The 19,456-nt window shown below is 44.0% G+C and overlaps 2 protein-coding genes across 2 annotated transcripts; one reads left to right on the forward strand and one right to left on the reverse strand.

Annotated features, from left to right (window-relative positions):
* The first annotated feature begins 797 nt into the window (after positions 1 to 797).
* On the forward strand, positions 798 to 10,275 carry wdr13 (WD repeat domain 13). The gene is made up of 10 exons (XM_080496098.1): positions 798 to 850; positions 2,899 to 2,986; positions 3,095 to 3,326; positions 3,733 to 3,842; positions 4,104 to 4,234; positions 4,318 to 4,625; positions 6,274 to 6,454; positions 6,572 to 6,713; positions 7,777 to 7,895; positions 9,325 to 10,275. Exons 2-10 carry the CDS (start codon positions 2,946 to 2,948, stop codon positions 9,507 to 9,509), a joined length of 1,449 nt encoding a protein of 482 aa, XP_080352224.1. The 5' UTR covers positions 798 to 850; positions 2,899 to 2,945; the 3' UTR covers positions 9,510 to 10,275.
* Positions 10,276 to 15,818: 5,543 nt separating this feature from the next.
* LOC308130003 (putative G-protein coupled receptor 173) lies at positions 15,819 to 19,117 on the reverse strand. The gene is made up of 2 exons (XM_080496171.1): positions 19,098 to 19,117; positions 15,819 to 17,301 (listed from the first exon to the last, which is right to left on the reverse strand). The coding sequence occupies exon 2, from the start codon at positions 17,125 to 17,127 to the stop codon at positions 15,922 to 15,924; it is 1,206 nt and encodes a 401-aa protein (XP_080352297.1). The 5' UTR covers positions 17,128 to 17,301; positions 19,098 to 19,117; the 3' UTR covers positions 15,819 to 15,921.
* Between the last annotated feature and the right edge of the window lie 339 nt (positions 19,118 to 19,456).

A 19,456-nucleotide genomic window follows, 5' to 3' on the forward strand; every position in this document is an offset into this window, starting at 1 on the left:
TATGAAATAGTTCATTTTGATCAACATTGATCAGCATTTTATCAAAAATGTGTGGAAAAAAATGTTCTAAAAGCCATATGACCATGTGGTCGTACGGCTTTTTCGAACAAACTGAGGTGATAGTTCAAATAATCCTTTGAATAATGATAATAATCTTTATTTCTATAGAACCTCATACACAAAGCACATTCACATAAACGGAAACAGACAAAAAAAAAACCACCAACAACAAAAATAGGCCACTCAATTCTTGAAAATATATATTTTCTAATTGATTAAAACTCAAAAGTAGCACTTTGGTGCAGTGGTGTAATTATTAGCTTTCATTGATAATATTATTCGTCCTGTATGTGGTTTGCATGTTCTTTCTGTGCCTGGGTAGGAAATCTTTTCAGTTTCTCCCACAAATCAAACACACGTGCTTGTTTGACAAGTCACTGATTGACTGTAGTGACCTGTGTGCGTGTGTGTGTGTGTGTGTGTGTGTGTGTGTGTGTGTGTGTGTGTGTGTGTGTGTGTGTGTGTGTGTGTGTGTGTGTGTGTGTGTGTGTGTGTGTGTGTGTGTGTGTCAGTCACACAATCGCTGTATCTCGACCAAATCGCTCCCATTTAAAAGACTTGCTTACATTGTTCATCCGGCTAAAAATTAAACATTTGTTCCCTGTAACATCACTCTGTATATCCGCACGTTACATCCTCGCCTCACCGCGTTGTATATAAATGTTTACGCGTCTCATTAAACGTAAACATGACGAACATGGATGTTTATCCGGACTCGTGCGGCCGCACATCAGTCACGTGACGTGACGGAGGAGGAGAGAACAGCAGCGATGGAGAAAAGCTAAGGAAGGTGAGCCGCTTTCCTTCACAATTCTCGGCGTTGCCTCGCTGTATCGTTACACCGGACGTTTTACACGCTGCAGACCACTGCTAACTCGTAGAGTGGCTGTTTGCGTTGAGGAATAAACGCACAACCGGCGTTTGTTGGAGGAAAACGCAGATGATGTTGTGGCTAACGTGCTAATTTGTGGCTAACGTTAGCTCTGTCAGAAAAAAAGGGTCGTCTGGTTTTGGAGTTGCGGGCAACACAACCCACATTATAATTATTATTAATTTATTTGGTTTGAGTTGATGGGCTTTGGTTACCTTCAAGGGGTATTTACCGATGTCAAGGTAATATTTAATCGTGGATTTCATAAATAAGGTCTCATTGCCTGTCGTGCTATTAAATGTTGCATCATCACTGAATTCAGAGCTGAATATATGAGAGAATGTGAGTAAACTTGTAATAATATGACATCTGGATTATCTGTATCCTTATAGAGAGCACAGGTGCAAATGTTGGGAGAAGACACCGAGTAAAACTATACAAGGTGTCACCCTCCTACAGGGTCATCCATATACATACATATCTAGTTATTTTGACTTTCCAGCAGATTATACTATTACAGCTGTGCGACAGCATCCTCCAATTAAACACAGACACATCAGAAATCCTCATAATTGGCCCAGGTTTATATCAACACAACTGGATTGACTTGTACACCTTCCAACAATGTAAAAATCAGGTCAACATGTTAAAGGTGTTTCTCTAAAATGTTTTCCATTCATGGGGAATGAATAAGATTCACCTCTTTTCTTTCACGTAAAAGTGGCCATTCCCATATTCACCACATCCTTTTAATCCTTTGAACTTCTCCAGAGTTCTGTGGTTGTATGGATTGTTTTACAGCTGCAGTTGGTGTTAAATGACTTGCGATCAATTCCTGTCTACCTCCTGTTTCCTTTCCTACCCTTGCTGTTTCATTAGAGCCCTGCACTGTTCATTTATTGCACACAACAGCCTCTCATGTCAAGTATTACTCTGTCCTGTAGAGAAACCTCAATGTTGCAGTCGACAGCTCATCCCAGAGTGCGACTCTTTATCATGTGTGATGAAAACTTCCCTGCACGAGATATTGTTAGAATTTGTTTAATTGTGACACACAGAGCTGCTGTGTTTGATTCGGTGTTGGGGCAGGTAGGTGTGCCAAGTAATTCATGACAACCCCAACCAAGGTGCCATCATTTTTTTTTTTTTTTAACAACTCATAAACTGACAGACTTGAAAGTCAAGAATCACACATTGAAGACGGGTGTTAATTTATGATTGTTGCTAATTTATGATTGTTTGCACATCAGTGCTGTCGGCTGAGTGTCGTCTGAGGTTTTCAGTTGGGTTTTTTTTTTTTTTTTTAATTAGTAATACATCAAAACATGGCTTCCTCCATTCAGCGGAGTAGGTGATGTACAAAATCTATTCTACTGGCAGTTTTCCATTTCCATCTGCACGTTTTATTGTTCATATCACATATTTTTGTTATTCTTTGTTTATTTCTTGTCCAAAAATATTCTATTGATGGCAAAACAAAAGGTTCAGAAAGTAAATGATTCAATGGGGCCTCTGTTATCAAGGCCATATCAGTATGTAATGACACACCCAAGGAAATCAGAGTTTCCATTTGTTTGTCATCTTTTGCTGGGATGTTAACGGCTAAACATTTCCAAATAAATTCCAAACAAACCAAAAAAATGTCCCATACAAAGCCAAAGGGAGAGGCACCTCATGAAGGAGGTCAAAGAAGATCAACCCTGTTGCCATGGAGATGTACTGGATCGCTGCAGTTGCTATTAACTATCTGCTGGCACACTGCTCACTGTGCTCCCCGCCCCCCTTCTCCACTCTCAGCCAATCACACGCCAACTGACTTTAACGGTGCGTTCAAGTAACACAAAAGCGTGGGACCAACAGTACATCATCGTTTAACCTTAACATTGCAAGGCGGCGTTGGCGAAGGTATGTGCTCTGCCGAGCGCCCGTTCTAGTAATTGTTTTTTGTTGTTGTTGTTTTTTGACAGGACTCTGCCCTGGGAGTTGGTTCCTCTTTACCCAGAGTGCTTGTGGAATGGCAGCAGTTTGGCAGCAGGTTTTGGCCGTGGACGCAAGGTGAGACTTGAAACGGATGTAGAAGCTGCTCATGAATGATAATTTGCACCGCTCATGTCTTAAGTTATGTGTCACCCTCTCTTCCCGCCCTCCCCCGTCCCCCTCCAGGTACAATGCTTACCGCACGCCTACGTTCCCACAGTTCCGAACTCAGTACATCCGCCGACGCAGCCAGCTGCTCAGGGAGAACGCCAAGTGTGGCTTTGAGCCGGGGCTGCGCAGGCAGTACCTGAGGCTGCGCAGCCAGCTGCTGGCCCTGCGCTACGGGCCCCTGTCTGAGCAGAGCAGCTTCAGGGCCAGCAGTGTGCGCAGCTCCCGCACCACACTGGACCGCATGGAGGTCAGACCCAAAGAAACAGAAAGGATCGGGGCGGGGTGGGGGGAGTAGAGGAGACCTAAGAGATTATAGGCGGCGGTATGTTTACTGATTGGAAAAGGAAGATTATAAAAATATCCAAGAGTTGGAAAGAAAATATAGGAGGCAGCTTATAATAGCCATCTGGAAAGCTCAATGTTGGTTCTCATCAGTCAGCCGAGAAGCCAAGCAACGCTTTTGGTTGCGTGGTCATATTAATGCTGAGCAGCTTGGTTGAAGTGGCTGGCATTCCCTACATATGTGGGCAGTATTATTGACTTAAAAGATGCCTGGTAATTTGAGCGGGTTTTCAGACATTGTTGTTGGTCGTTGTCTTTGCTATCGCGAGTCCTGTTGAGGTCCTCTCTCGCCTCCCTCTCCTCTCTGGCAGGACTTTGACGAGGACCCCCGTGCCCAAGGGGCTCGTGGCCACCGCCGGTCTGTCAGCCGAGGCTCCTACCAGCTACAGGCCCAGATGAACAGAGCCGTCTATGACGAGAGGTATTCGAGCCATGTCCCAGAGACAGATCCTCCGTTTGGATCCAGCGTCGTGTCTTATTGCTTTGAGCCATCGAGTTCTTCCTGAATTATTTGTCCTCCTGAGTTATTGGGTTTTGTTAGATTTACCGGCCTTGATTTCGGCTCCACGAGCACTGAGTAATGATGAGATGTCCCATATTGAGTTGTCAGCCGCAGGCGAGCCTTGCGAGGTGTGTTGTATCGATTAGATGCTTACATGGCGGCTTTTATTTCTGACCACAGGCCTCCGGGCAGCTTGGTGCCCACCTCGGTGGCAGAGGCCAGTCGCGCCATGGCGGGAGATACCACCTTGAGTGAAAATTATGCCTTTGCCGGCATGCACCACATATTTGACCAACATGTCGACTCTGCAGGTGAATAAAACGGCCCAGATCTTAATTTTTGTCACATCGGTCATAAAAAAATCTTTAAAATCTCTCTCGCGCCTTTCTTTAAGTCCCCCGTTTGCAGTTTGCCAACGACGACAAGCACCTCCTCGCCGGCTGCTCATTGGACGGCACCCTGTCCATCATGATGCTGTCCCCGCCCCCCGCCAGCGTGAAAGTGACCCTGAAGGGTCACGCCGGGCCCGTCACGGACTTCGCCTGGTCTCTGAGCAACGACATCATCGTGTCGACGTCGCTCGACGGGACCCTGCGCATCTGGAACACGGAGGACGGCCGGTGCATCCGAGAAGTGAGGGACCCAGAATCCAGCGAGCTGCTCTGCTGCACCTTCCAGCCCATGAACAATAATCTCACTGTGGTGAGTCACCTTTGCACAAGCTGTCATTTTCTGCTTCTGTCGCGTACCACACAGAGAAGCAGCGTCGCCCTCTGAAACACATTTCAATAAATATTTGCATAAATGTCTCTTCTTTTTTTTTTTTTTTTTCATTCGTCCTCTGTATGTTGTTAATAGCGCTGCACATTTTAAAGTACATTTAGCATCATCATGAGATCAACATTTACAATATACATATGGAAACTGACTGGACTGCCATAAATCGTGTTGCTGTGCTCTTGTGAATTCATGCTTTGCATGTCAACATATTTGGACAGCCTAATGGAGTCTTTCTTCACAAGACCGTGTTGACAACGGATCATATTTCACCTCATTATTTCACATTTCATCATATCTGGTTACAACAGGCCAGATGTCGCAAGCACAACACGACTAAAGACACAAAGTCAGGTGGGAACTGCAGGTGCACAACAACAACCACAAAGAAAAATACACAAAGACCTAAGAAGAGAAGGACCACTGGTATTTGGAAGTATAAATCATAAAGCACAAAGAAATGTAACGTAGTTTAGTGTTTCATTGCACATTTCTTGTTTAAATAGTATTACGCCGCGCTAAATTGTTTCCTATTCAACAAAAAGTACCATGCGACTCAAGGATGCATGGATCAATGTAATGTTTCATGTTTTATCAGTGAAGATGCTCCTTGTTGTCTGAAAGTGTGATATTTAAATTTGAAAGGGATTAAGAAGTATTTATTTACTGGAACGTAATCCTGCATATTTGAACAACACTTTGTTAGATTAGACGCTTATCTCCTGCACTTCAGGCAACAGTACTTTCTGGACTAGAAGCCTTTCAATAACAGGTTTTGTTCATTTCACAGTGAATGAGTCATCATTCAGATTTTGAAATGTGAATAATATTTGCAAAACTTGAGCAAACTTTCAATAATGGTCCTTTCTTGCAGTCCTGTTTTCGGCTGGATAAAGCAAAACAAAAAGTCAGAAAAGAAACGGTAGCAACTACTGAAAAATGACCTGCTTTAATTAGACTTTTTCATACAAAGACGGTTTATTAATTTATTTTATGTTAAAAGTATGAGTCCGTGTTTCATCACGGTTAAAACTGATTTTACTGCCCCTCCCTAAGCTTCAGTACATCAAAAAAAACTGAAGACATCATTAATGTCTGCAGCTTTCCGTCCATCTTTCACGATCCATAACCACAGTAATATCAACCTAATCACCGCTCAATTTATCTCATTGGAAATCTCTTCTGGTCTAAGTGGGGCGAGTTGTATGGAAGGTAATACTAACTCAGCCTGTCATCACTCTCAAAATAATCATTTGAATGTTTACTATGTGCATTCATTTAAAAAAAAAAAAAAAAAAAAACTAAAGAAATGTCAGTTTTTCGAAGAGAAAGAAAAACATTACATGTCTGGGATGATGAGCATTTCCTTTTGCTGCTTGATGACAATTACTCCCGAGTCGTGCGCGGCGGCGCTCATGTACACCTCATTAGGACCAACATGAAAGAGGGAATTTTATTTTTATTTTTTTTTTTTTACCCCGTATTTTTTCACCAGCAGAAATGCGACAGTCAGTCTGTCATCACGGCTCAGTGGAAATAATGAAGGTTTCTCTCGCCGGCTTGTGTGTTCCAGGTGGGAAACAGCAAGCACCACCTGCAGGTGGTGAACATCTCCACCGGGAAGAAGGTGAAGGGGGGCTCCAGTAAGCTGACGGGCCGCGTGCTGTCTCTCTCCTTTGACGCCCCGGGGAGGATCCTCTGGGCCGGGGACGACCGGGGGAGCATCTTCTCCTTCCTCTTCGACATGGCCACAGGTACACCCACGAGAAATGTTCTTTTATTTTGTTGTTTTTGTTGTTTTTTTTTGTCCTAGAGGGAAACTGGTCTGTCGGGAGCCCCCTGTTGATTCTCCCTCCCCCTCTTACCCACAGGGAAGCTGAACAAAGCCAAGCGCCTGGTGGTGAGCGAAGGCAGCTCCATCTGCAGCATATCTGCTCGGTCCTGGATCAGCCGCGAGGCCAGGGACCCCTCCCTGCTGGTCAACGCCTGCGTCAATAAGCTGCTGCTGTACAGGTCGGTCCATCGGGCCAAGTCACCCGTTCCCCCCCCCCCCTTAAAACCGATGTCTTTTCTCTGCCATCTTGACTTTCAGTATTTCATAGACACATGGTCACTTTGGGATCGGTCCCGTCGGTCGGATCGGTGTTCAAGCTAGTGACGCGGGACACAAAGGCCCACTTCCAGCTTCACCGGGAAGCTCGCCAGTTTCCGAAATGGATTTAGTCGCTCGACTAATCAAGCTTGTTGGGGTTCCGATCAAAAATTGTAACGTTGGAAGAATAAATGGCCTTGTTCGGGAAGAGACGAGCACGGAAAAAACTTCTAACTTCACGTCCACCGAGCCTTTCAAGTGTTTTAAGGTCTTTAAATGTGTTTCAGTGAAGCATTTTCTCCATCCTCCACCAGTTGGGGTTTGCTTTTGCCATTTTCTCAAACCAGCATCACGTGACAGTCTGGCATAACAGGCATGAAGATAAAGACAGCGGGAAGCAATCCGATGTGCTCTTTACGTTCACTCATAAACCAGGTTATAGCACTTCTTCCGATGAGAACGTCAGTTTAATCAGATTGGATCGTTCTCATGACGAAGATGTTGTGATTTAATCAGATAAGTTATCCAACTTGGAGGCCCCTTGTTTTTTTTGTTTTTTGTTTTTTTTAAGCGAAAACTGTGAATTTCTCTCATTTTGGCTTTTTGTTCACATGTCAAGAGCGGCGTTGTCCCTGAAAATGGCTTCCAGTAGTAATTGCTTTTAAAACCACCAGGTCTTCGTCTGAACAGCGGGAAAAAAAACATCTGAAAAATGCAATATTGGCCCCTTCGTGCTTTGGTTGCTGTCAATGGTTTGAATTTTTAATGCTTTTTGCACATGCACGAGAAGCTCAGTATGAATGGAGGACTCCATAGTCCATCTGTTGGCCATTTTTAATTTAACATACCAGACCACAACAGCTCTATTGTTTACACTCGGTGATCGTTCTCAAAAAGTTCCCATCTGTACTCGTGACAGAATACAAAAGGTGTTTCCAAGCCTGAACACAAAAATCTCTGAGAGTTCTTGTTTCTCTCTGGCAGGGTGGTGGACAATGAAGGGACGCTCCAGCTGAAGAGAAGCTTCCCCATCCAGCACGGCTCTCAGCACGTTCACAGCATCTTCTGCCCCCTCATGTCTTTCAGACAGGGAGCCTGTGTCGGTAAGTCGGCGCTCGGCGTTCCTGCTGCGGTCTCCGAGTCTTCCTGATGTTATATTTGAATAGAAAATTAGACCACACTGAGAAGGAGATGGGGGGAAAAAAGCACCCACTTAATAAACAAACCCCGTAATAAATCTGGTTTCAATTAAAAAAACAAACCAAAACCTTTATAGCAATGAACTGGCCTATACAGTTAACATGAGAAAAGTTTCATCGACATGAACACTGACCCAATTTGACCTCGGAGCGCTTCCTCGCCTGACGTTTCATTCATCTATTTCCATTCACGATTTTTTTTTTTTTTTTTCATCACCTGTCAGTGTTTTAATTATCAGGTTTTGCGTCTTCAATTAAAAGAAGTTTCTCACTCATAAAAACACCCAGAGTGTCTCGTGGGGGAAGAAATCCTGTCAGACTTTGCAGTTTTCTTCTTCCTGGAGACCTACGTTGATGATAGTGACAGGAGAGTGGTTAACTCTGCACACGCCAGTCCAGGAAAAATGGCTTTGGGTCCACTGATTGACTATTTAAAGCTTTCCTGGCCAACAATGGCCCGCGGCAGAATTCAGACGTTGTGAGCAATTTTGGAGAGCCGGATTATCACTCGGTGGCTCTTGTGGGATAAAATCGTCTCTGTTTGACTGTTGTCACTGTGCACATCTACGAACCAGCCATTCAGGAAGCCGCAGATTGATCCTGGACAATATTGACCACCAAGACATTTTTGATTTAATTTCATAGATTTGCACATTAGTGCAACAACTACAATATCCCCTGTGTGTATGTTTTGTGCAGGAACTCTGCTTTTCTTCCAACAATCCAAACTTAACTTGAGAGTAATTTGGTGGCTCTCAATTGAAGAGCGTTTGAAGAGTTGTTTTAATTGGAAGCAGTATTATTATTATTGCATTTTAAGATTATGCGTTGTTGTTTATATGAATTCCTCCTTTATAAATACATTTAAAAAAAACAAAGTCTTTTTCAGGGGCCATCATATGGCTCTCATGCCTCGCTAGCAGTGAGGCAGCAAACGGAGTTGTGATTTGCTCCCCGAGTGGGAAAACATTTGAAATTGCACTCATTGTCCATCCATCCATCCATCTCACCGCGCGGCGTTATTGAACTCTGGTTGAAAGAAGCGAGTCCGGCAGGATGCGCCGTTGACAGATCATCAGTCCATCACAGGGCAAACAGAGAGTGACACACAGTCACTTTCACACCGAGGGCCAGTGTGGAGTCGATTCATCTTCCGCACATTTCTGTGGAGGTTATAAAAAAAAAAAGTACAAAACTGCCCATAGAAAATCCATCGCGAGCAAAACGGGAGAACATGCAAACTCTGGGAGCAGAGATATTCATGCCTCGGTCAGCAGAGCAGGACGGTAATCCTTCTCTCATCCTTTTGTTCTTTCTGTCCTCCGGCCCTCAGTGACGGGCAGCGAGGACGCCTGCGTCTACTTCTTCGACGTGGAGCGCAACACCAAGGCCATCGTGAACAAGCTGCAGGGTCACGGCGGGCCCGTCCTGGACGTGAGCTTCAACTGCGACGAGAGCTTGCTGGCGTCCGCCGATTCCACCGGCATGGTCATCATCTGGAGACGGGAGCAAAAGTGACTCGATCCACCGATGAAACTCGCTTCCTTCCACCGCGTTTGACAAAAAAAAGAAGAAGAAGAAGAAGAAGAAGATGGGCTCTTCCTTTTAAAACCGTCCAATAACAAGTCTGTAGATCTTTCACTGGAATGTCAGCGGCTGCGTCAAATGTTTAATGCGATGAACGATTGAACGCCGCGCTGTGTAGGTGGCGGGTATGTTTTCGAGATTTAAATAAGGGAGAGCGGTGGGATGTGAGTGTGTGAGTGTGTGTGTGTGTTTCAATACTCCAGATCTCGGTAAAGACAGAAAGAGCACTACAACCATGCATGTGTCATGGCTTACCTCCAACCTGTGTGGACGTGATTGAATCCATGTGAAGAGGATGCAACATAATCTTCTAGAAAAAGGAGAAAAAAGAAGAAAGGAAAAAAAAAAAAGCAGTTGTATCACACTGACAGTCCCTCTGGCATAGATGGAGCTTCACTATTTATGTAACTGTTATTCAAGCAGTGTAATCAAGTGTAGTAAAAACAAAAACAAAAAAAACTGCCTTGTTTGCTTTCAGTCGCCTGTTTGCATTTGAGATCATTTGCATGAAAACTGGTATCAGACAGTAGGCATATCCAATCGATCACCACAAAAGATAAACGCGTGTCTCTTAAGTATGTGTTTGTACTTATATGTGTGCGTGTGGGTGTGTGTGTATGCGTGTACTTCCTTCATGCTGGTTGCAAATTCATATAATTTATTTAACACATATACATAATAAACTGCTGTAATTGTCGCTCGTCGTCGTGTCCTTTCAGAGTGTGTGTGTGTGTGTGTGTGTGTGTGTGTGTGTGTGTGTGTGTGTGTGTGTGTGTGTGTGTGTGTGTGTGTGTGTGTGTGTGTGTGTGTGTGTGTGTGTGTGTGTGTGTGTGTGTGTGTGTGTGTGTGTGTGTGTGTGTGTGTGTGTGTGTGTGTGTGTGTGTGTGTGTGTGTGAGGAAGAGGATTTACAAATGGAAATACTCAGTAGTAGGGTGGTCAAGCCTATACAGTGTAGGAGTGTTAGTCATTGTGTGGATCTACACAGGATTCCCCCTACATGAATGATTCAGTGGTGTGTGTGTGTGAGAAAAACACTGGAGCGGGACAATAAATCCATAATGTGATCTGAGATTTCAGTGTGATGATACGTAAAGCCTCCATCTGTCGTCTTTAAACCAAGTCAGGAAACCTATTTCGCCCTAAAACCTACAAATCGCCCTCATGATTATACAAAAAGTTTATATTATGCTTGATTATTGGGTAAACCCAAATATGTTTACTTTTTTTTTTTTTTTTTTTTAAACCAACAAGTGCTTCTTAAGTAGTGTCTGAACTGAAGGTAATCTTTTTGTCAAGATTCCTCAAATTTATAATTACACTTTTCTTTTCTTTTTTTTATTTTCAAAAAGGTGCATTATAATAAACAAGAGGAAACAAAACAGCCACATTTGTAGGTCATCAGTGAGCAATTCATTTTCTCAAGAGGGCAACAACAAAAACTACATCTACGATCCACGCAGGGCTGAGACATCGGTGAAACTCATTTCAGCTCATGATTAGATTAACAAACGTTTGTTTTTGTGGTTTTAATTAATCCTGCTTATGCGTCAGTTGCGTTCTTGTTTCGTTTTTATAATAGTGATTCATATAGTGATCTTTGAAAATATTAAAGATGAGGCAGCCCACAGACATTAAACGAGAGAGAGAGAGAGAGAAAAAAAATCTGCCATCTTTGAAATTCAATGAAAAGAATTGTATTACATAATTTACTGAAATTTTCGAATGATTGATAACTTTTCATGACCTGCAGGCTGGTCAGGGACGACCGGCGGCCGCACAACGGTGGAGTGTAACTATTAAAGACTGACCTTGATGATCCAGTATGTTTTGAAATCAGCCAGAAATTTCACTGAAATATCTTCATGAAATCAAATCACTTATTATTGAATTACAAACGGTAGAAGCAGTATTAATCCCGGTCTCGACAGCTTCCACATTTTCTTTAATTTCCCAGCTATTGATGAGTTGCAATGAATTCAACGCTCTTGTCTTTCGCCGGCATCTCTTCCTTCCCTTTTAATTCACTTGGTCTTATTTAGAATTATTGTTGTGGCTTTATTGGATTTCGTCTCGAGATTAGCCGCCACGCGGTTACTTGACTGCGTCTTCTTGTTTATCCTCCGTATGTCTCGTCTCTGAGCATTTGCGTTGCCATATGTCCTCTCTGATGTGTCGTCGTGTTTCCGTTTGAGAGAAAGCGCTAAACCACTTCTGACCACGAGCGGCAATAGAACGGGGAAGAAACGCGACGATTTCAGTTCGAGACGGTTCGGAAAGTCACGCGGGACCATCCGTGGCGTCTCGATCCATCAATTTTTGGTCACGATGGATCGCCGGCACATCAGCAAGGCCCCCTGCACACGTGAGGATTTCTATTTTCTGGGTTCAGACATGCTATAAAAATGATATATTAGTATTGCATTGTCAGACTAATGTATCATGACAGGGCGGGACGTTCTTCTCTGCACTGCAATTTCCACACCGCTCGCGCCATCTCAGTGCAGCAGAAAAAGAAAAGAAACCTGTTTTTTTTATGTTTTCAGATGCAGCAACATTAGACTTGATTATTTTCCTTATCACGGCGGAAGTCGACGTAAAAAGCTGCGAAGGAGGGGGTAAACAGCCCGGCGAACGACTGCCGCTGGGGGAAGGTAAAGACGGGGGGGGGGGGGGGGGGGGCAGACTCAGACCGGAAATATGCAAATCCAGCCAAAAAGGACAAAACTTCATCCTCTGTAAAACCCGCGTGTCCAGATATGACAATGCAGCGAGGGCCTGTGCAGCTCTCTGCGTCAGACGGCTTTTGTTGTGGCGTCGCTCGGAGAGAAGTGGGAAGACGAAAACTAAAAATAAGCACTTCGAATGAATCTCCAGGCGTCGGCTTTTTTCGGGGGGGGGGGGGGGGAGACAAGGAAGGCGTCGACCTGCTAAAACCTGGACCACAGACAGGAACAATGGACATCATCTGTCGTTCAAATGTAAAAGCTGGATTTCAATCCGGTCCGAAACAAAGAAAATACATCATCACCTTCAATCTATTGTCTTCTAAAGAGTCAGGAGCACAATGGTGCAGTCAAGTTGGTTGCATAAGGTTTGTTTGGGAGCCCATTCAAGATCTTTCAGAAGGTGATTTATATGATCGTCAGTGTTCTTTGGGATTACTGAAGAAAATAAAAGAACCTTCATTCAAAAGTAAATTTGCAGTCTGTAGGTTCTGAAGAACAACATTTTTTTTCTGGTTGTTTCAGGGCCCGCATACCGCCTTAAACCCATTCCTCGGTGTGCACAAAAGATTCAACAGCTGCCACTTGAAAAAAGCCCGGCGGAGAGAAGTGGCCACTTTCATGCACACGATTTTTTTTTTTTTTTTTTTTTTTACCGTCACCATTTTCCAGTTTTGTGCAGAATTGGAGGTGACGTTTCAGGGCCTGCAACAGTGATCATCACTTGTCTCAGCTTTGGCTTCGCGAGCCTCTCATGGTGAAAATGGAAATATTGGAGAACTTAACTCATCATCTGTGGAGGTTTTTTTTTTTTTTTTTTACTGTGTTTGGCAATTAATATGTTAATGCATGAGTCATTTCATTGTGTTTTCCTCTTCTGTTTACCTAATATGTGTTCTTTTTTTTTTTGCTTTGTCTTTCAACTCATGCATAACAACATTGCAGGCAGTTTTTTTTCCGCAAAGCTGGGCGTGAAAACAATGTTTTTAAACAATGTTATCATTCTAAAAGCCAGCAGCCAATATGATGCCTTGTAATTTGTATAAGTTCATCAAGGTGAGTGGGAAATTGTGAAAGTAGAAAAGCGTGATAGGAGCAGATAATTAAAGTTAGGAATGAGGAGACTTTTAAAATATGAAATCAAGACAATATAATCTAATGATGTAACACACAAATTGTTCTCGTCTACAAGTTTGACGACATTTTGTGTTATTCGGCTTTACAAAATAGGTTTTATTACAGGAAGCTTCCTCTAATTTTCAGAATCCAAATAATTGCCTGCAAATTGGTTGGCGCAAAGTCTTGTATAACCATTCAAATTTGTTGACCTTTCCTTGATTATTTTGGTATATTTATGCTCCTGTCTGCACAATTTAATATGTTGGCACAAGGATAAGAAATCACAAATCCTTTGGACTCCACAGTGGCTGTTGGGGAGCAGAGGAAGCACAGACGTTGGATCTTTCACATCGTGCAGCGACGTGAACAAAGGAAGACTGACGTGTCGTTAATTGGGCTTTCTTTCGTGCATGTTCAGAAACACATAATGCACACAGGATGTCGTTTGCGCCGCATGTGCTGCCAAGAGGTCCGTTTCCTGTGAAGCGCTCTCCGTGGGAATCCGGCCACGTCGCTATCCGGGCAGGTCATGACTCGAAAATGCATCAAAAGTAGAGTCTTTATTGATGAGTGGGCAAAAGAACCACCTCGGGTAAACTGTACAGTTACAGAATATCATCTTGCGAAGGAATGCCAGACGTAAAAATTATGGACCTCTGTCGGGACTTTCCGCTTCGTTTTCCCACGTCAAACATCTGTACAAGTTGTCATCCCCAGTCTTTTTGAACCTACGAAATGCAGTGGAATGCATGCTAGTACAGTATGCTGTGCAAGTGTCCACGTTTAGAAAAAAAAAAAAAAAAAAATTGACTGCACAAATATATCTATGCCTAACATACTGTAGGTCAGACATTTGCATTACATGAATCTTAATTTGGAGAGACAGCTCGGTGTGGTCGAAGCCTAGTTTTCCACACACCACACACACACACACACACACACGGGGGTCGTATCCAGCCTGGAGGTGTTTTGATTTCAAACATAATGTGATCCGGACTCTTAAATGGCGACGTTTATGTAGAGGGGGGGAAATAAAGGAGGGCCTGGGAACATTCAGGTTTCCTTCACATTAAGTGCCACTTCATTTCCTTGTCCCATTGTATTCTTCTGAGAGCATTACTGGCGGTTCAAAACATTCTTATATCATCATTTGCAAATAAAAGTGCATTTGCGAAGGTTTTTTTTTTTTTTTTTATGACATAATAAACATCATCATTCAAATCCCATGTCCTGTTTGCAAAATCCAAGTGTTGTTTTCTAATTACTTTGCCCCCACTTCATTTTCCATCTGAATGTCACATGTGTTTTGCACTGTCATTAAGAATCAGACCTTTTTTTTCTTTCTTTCTTTCTTTTTTTTTTTTCCAGTTACAGAAATCCATTTAAAGGATAAATTTCCATATGATGATTGCTCAATTTTGCATAAATTTGAGACGATAAGATGAGGCTGCTTTCATATTGACTCAGTATTACTGGAACGTTTTCTATCATCATTATTTTTGACTCTTTCTCTTTCTCTCTCTCTCTCTCTCTCTCTCTCTCTCTCTCTTATCTCTCCCTCCTCTGTCTCTCTTCCGTTTTCCTTTTGCACACATACACACGAATGCTATATAAAAACACACAAGCAGGAATATACATTCCTGTACAGTCTATACAATATGAAATCAAGTCATATTTCAAAATAGTGTCATCTGCTTAACATGTATTGTTTACAAATAAAGGAAAACAGGCAATTTTTTTTTTTTTTTTATGATACAAAGAAACCTGACACGCCCTAAATCAAGTCCAAAAAAAAAAAATCAAGCATGTTAGGTGCTTCTGGGTTCACAACAGCTATTTAAACGTGTCCAAGGTTGTTGGGTCCACTTGATATTCTGCAGTCTTCTTTGAATTACATGAAAAGGCGTCCAGGGTGGTCTATCAATCCGTTCAGACCCTTTGAGTTCCTTGATGTGTTTCAGAGTTAGTAACGCTCTGATCAACACTTTCTATTCACAGTCCACGGCACATTTCTTCAAGGATTTCAAACCTCGTTGTGTCTGGGTTTTTTTTTTTTGTTTAGTTTTTTTTTTGTGCCTTAATCTGACACAGAAGCTAAATCTCAGCTGAAAGCTCTGGGGCGTGTCCCTCTGAAATAAGGCAACAATATTTTAAAATGGCATCTGTCACACTTAGTTGGATCGGTGATTGTTGTGATATCCTATGCATTAATCATACAGTACATCATCAGAAATACAAACCATTAAAAGTGTTACCGGGGGCTTCGTCTGTCACCCCACCCCCCCCTGTCCCCAGCTTTTGCAGCTGACACATCTATTCAAATATCAACATTCTTCATACGACGGCACTGTGCCTGCTTTTGTTAGCAAAAATTTGATTTTTGTTGTGCAAAACAACAAAACAGACACTGACGCTTATAATCAAGGTGCATTATCACACTTCTCTTCTCCACATTTCTCGTTAAAACTTGAAACATTCTTCTGAGGGAGATCGCTTCTCCTCACATGATGCAATAGGCCTCATCCTGGGGCAGGTGTTGTTTAGTCCTCCAGTAAGTCGGCAAATGAGCTCTCAGCACTTTCCTCAGGTCCTCGTTGAGCAGGAGACAGAAGATGGGGTTGACCCCGGCCTGGGCAAAGCTCATCCACACCGTGATGGAAAGGTACCTGTGTGGGATGGTGCAGGACTTGACAAAGACCCTCCAGAAACACGCCACGATGTAAGGGGCCCAGAGGACCAGGAAGAGCAGGGTGATGGTGTAGAACATCCTGCCCAGTCGCCTCTCTGACCTCACTTCCTCCATCCCAAGCAGACGCCGGTGTTGATTGTGTAAATTTTGCCTGATGCCCAGCAGGGTGGGTGGCATGGGACCACGGCCGAACCCGGCAATCCAGTTAGCTGCAGCTTGGCCTGTGGCCCCAGGACCGTGGAAGGTCCAGTTCTGGCTGATGGCGGGCACCAGCTGGACGGGTTTCATCTTGCGGTGCCGGTACTCGAACAGCAGCAGCTTGGCATAGAAGCCGTGGGTAGCCAGGACGACCACGGCCAGCATGAGCATGAAACCCAGGGTGTCGTTGGTCTTCAGGTAGCGGTGTTCAAAAATGCACTGATCCTCATCGTGGATGAACTTGTAAGTCCCCACGTCGAAGACGGGCGGGAACGCCATGGCGACGGCCAGAGTCCACACCATGCAGATGATGGCGGCGCAGGTCCATATGGTCATGCGTTTGGCGTAGAATCGGTGGTGGGCAATGGCAAGGTAACGAGTGACGGCCACACAGAAGAGCATGAAGGCAGCATGAAAACAAAACAGCACAGCCATGAAAGCCACAACTTTACAACTCAAGGCACTGTAAGTCCATGCCGAGCTGTTGTGGACAGAGACCAGCACAAAGGGGAAGCAGGCGGCAGAGCGAACTGCGTCGGCCAGGCACAGGTCCAGGAGAAAGAAATAGGGGGCCTTGTGGAGCGTCCTGTCTCGCAGGACCAGCAGGGAGACCAGTAGGTTGCCGACAAGGCTGACACAGATGATCAACCCCAAGAAGACCAGCTTAAAGTAGGCAGACACATCTGTGGCAGAGATTCCGCCACCGTTGCCATCGCTGCTGCTGCTGCTGCTGCTGCCGCCTCTTGACAGTCCACTCTGTGAAGCCAGAACGGCCAGCAAACTGCCGGGGCCGTCGATGGCAAAGCTCTGGTTAGCCATTCTACCTATCGCCTTCCCGGAGGGAGCCTCGCCCCGTTTGGGCCCTTTTTTGAACAGTTCTGTTCCTCCTACAGCCGTCTTCTCCCGCGGCTCTCTCGTTTCTACAAGGAGAGGCCGTAAGGATCTTTTCTACGTGACGGAATCATCTTTTCTCTTTTTCCACAACCTCACCACCTGTGAACAGAGACACACTGTTTTAAAGAATGAATGTAAAAAAACAAGATGTCTGACCTGCTTCCCCGTTAAAAGAGGTCAAACAAAACTCTTGCTGGTCTACCCTTGTACGAGTCTGACCCTAGCCTATCATGGTCTACGGCGGTTTCTGCTGGTCTACTTTAGTCTGGTTTATGCTGGCCCAAGATGGTTCGTGCTGGTTTATGCCAATTCATTCTGCTCTTGCCATGGTCTATTCTGGTTTCTGCAGACCTGAACGTGGTGGTCTGGTGTCGGTCAATGCTGGACTATGGCAGTCCAAGTCAGGGATGTGGTGCTAGCTTCTGGCTGACCCGAGTATATGTTGGTTTATACTATTCTCTGCTCATCTGATGCTGGTCTGGTCTTAATTCTGCTAGTTTATGTTGTTTTATGTTTGTCTCATGTTGGTCTTTTATCGTCTGGTGTTGGTCTATGCCAAACTGCATTGGTCCATGTTGACTTATACTTCTCTATGTTGGTCAGGCGGTGGTGTATGTTGGCTTATGCTGATCTATGCTGGACTGGTCTAACGTAGGTCTGTACTGCTCTGGTTTTGGATGACACTGTTCTGGTTCTGGTTTATGTAGGTCTATAGTATTTTATACTGGCACAATATTGACCGATGTTAGTTTTGATGCTGGTGGTGCACTAACTAAACCAGCATCAGACCAGAATAACCGTCTATGCAAAAAAATGTTTCCTTCAGTAGAGGCGTTCGCTCAATTTAAAGAAAACATAGATTTGACACCATAATATACGATATATCTGCCGTGTCGGGCAGCAAGGTGGAAATCAGTGCCTTCCTGTTCCTCTAAGGCTGGGATCAGATCAGCAGCTCTACAGCATGCCAGCTCCTTGGCTCTCTCAGTAATTACCTTGCCCGTTGCTAAGATACAACAGCTCACATACTTTGTGCAAGTGTGGGTGTTTGAGTGAATGCATGGGGGTGTACTGGGGGGGGGGGGGGGTTGGAGTGGGTGGGGGGGTGGAGCAGACAGTACAACCAACACTGGGCATGTCCAACAAACAAAGATGTTGTAAATGAGCATAGGACATTTTTATGTTTTGTCCCCACTGCTCGGCGCATACGTGCGCGTGTGCGTGACAGCCGTTTTAAAGAGCAGAGGGTGTATTCTATACTATCCACAGCACACGCAAATACGAGAATATAATGGCAGAGCAGGCAGCCATTTGGCTTTTCTTTTTTTTTTTTTTTTTACTGTCGGCCTGTGAGTGAACGGTGGTGTTTTACTCAACAGGAGGAGAAGATGATGGCTGTGATCACGACAGGCAGGCCTCAGTGTTGAATCGAGGCACCTGGAATAAGTCCCGATAGAAAACACAATCATTATAAGTATGGAAATTTGAATATAAACCAAATTTAAGATCCTAAAAGCACAATCCTGGGCACGAGATGATGACAATACACAGTCGTGCTTGTCTGGGTGGGCCTTGTCTATGTAGGCCATGAAGCATAATATGAGCTGCTGTAACTGTAAGCTTGGTTTTTTTTCCTCTCTTTTTTTTCTCTTTATTCAAACAGAGCAGCTCCTCTGCCACCTTGACAAAATATCATTTCACCTGATTAAATGCCTGCCATGTCAGCTAGGCCTGAGACACACAGGGTGGGGAGAAAAACAGATGAACAGGTGTCAAAATCACCTCTGCTGTGTTTTCGTGTGAGAGAGAGAGAAGGGGGGGGGGTGAGATGATGGGGTGAGGGGGGTAGAGAGAGAGAGAGAGAGAAAGAGAGAGAGAGAGAGATGATAACCTACCTTTCATCCCTTCATTTTTTGGATGTGATCCTCCCTCACGGTAAAAACAAAAAAAAGATCCCAGTCGCTTTGTCTCACTGTTCGTCAAATGGAGAGAAAAGCACATAATAAAGCCTCATGCTCTGGCTGTGCTGTCGGGGCTCAAACAACACCTGTTATGCATAAATCCATCGGCAAGGAAAATGAGCAACCTATAATAAACATTAGGAGGAGAGAAAAATGTAAAAAAAATAAAAACCCGACGGAGGCTATCTAATAATCAACAGCTGATCAAACAATCCGGATGGTCGATGTATAAGAGACAAGGGATGATATGAGGAGAGAAGAAAAAAAGAAAAAAAAAAACATCCACCGCCACC

The sequence above is a fragment of the Blennius ocellaris genome (genome assembly GCF_963422515.1).
Source record: "Blennius ocellaris genome assembly, chromosome: 5".
In the NCBI taxonomy this organism is placed as follows: domain Eukaryota; kingdom Metazoa; phylum Chordata; class Actinopteri; order Blenniiformes; family Blenniidae; genus Blennius; species Blennius ocellaris.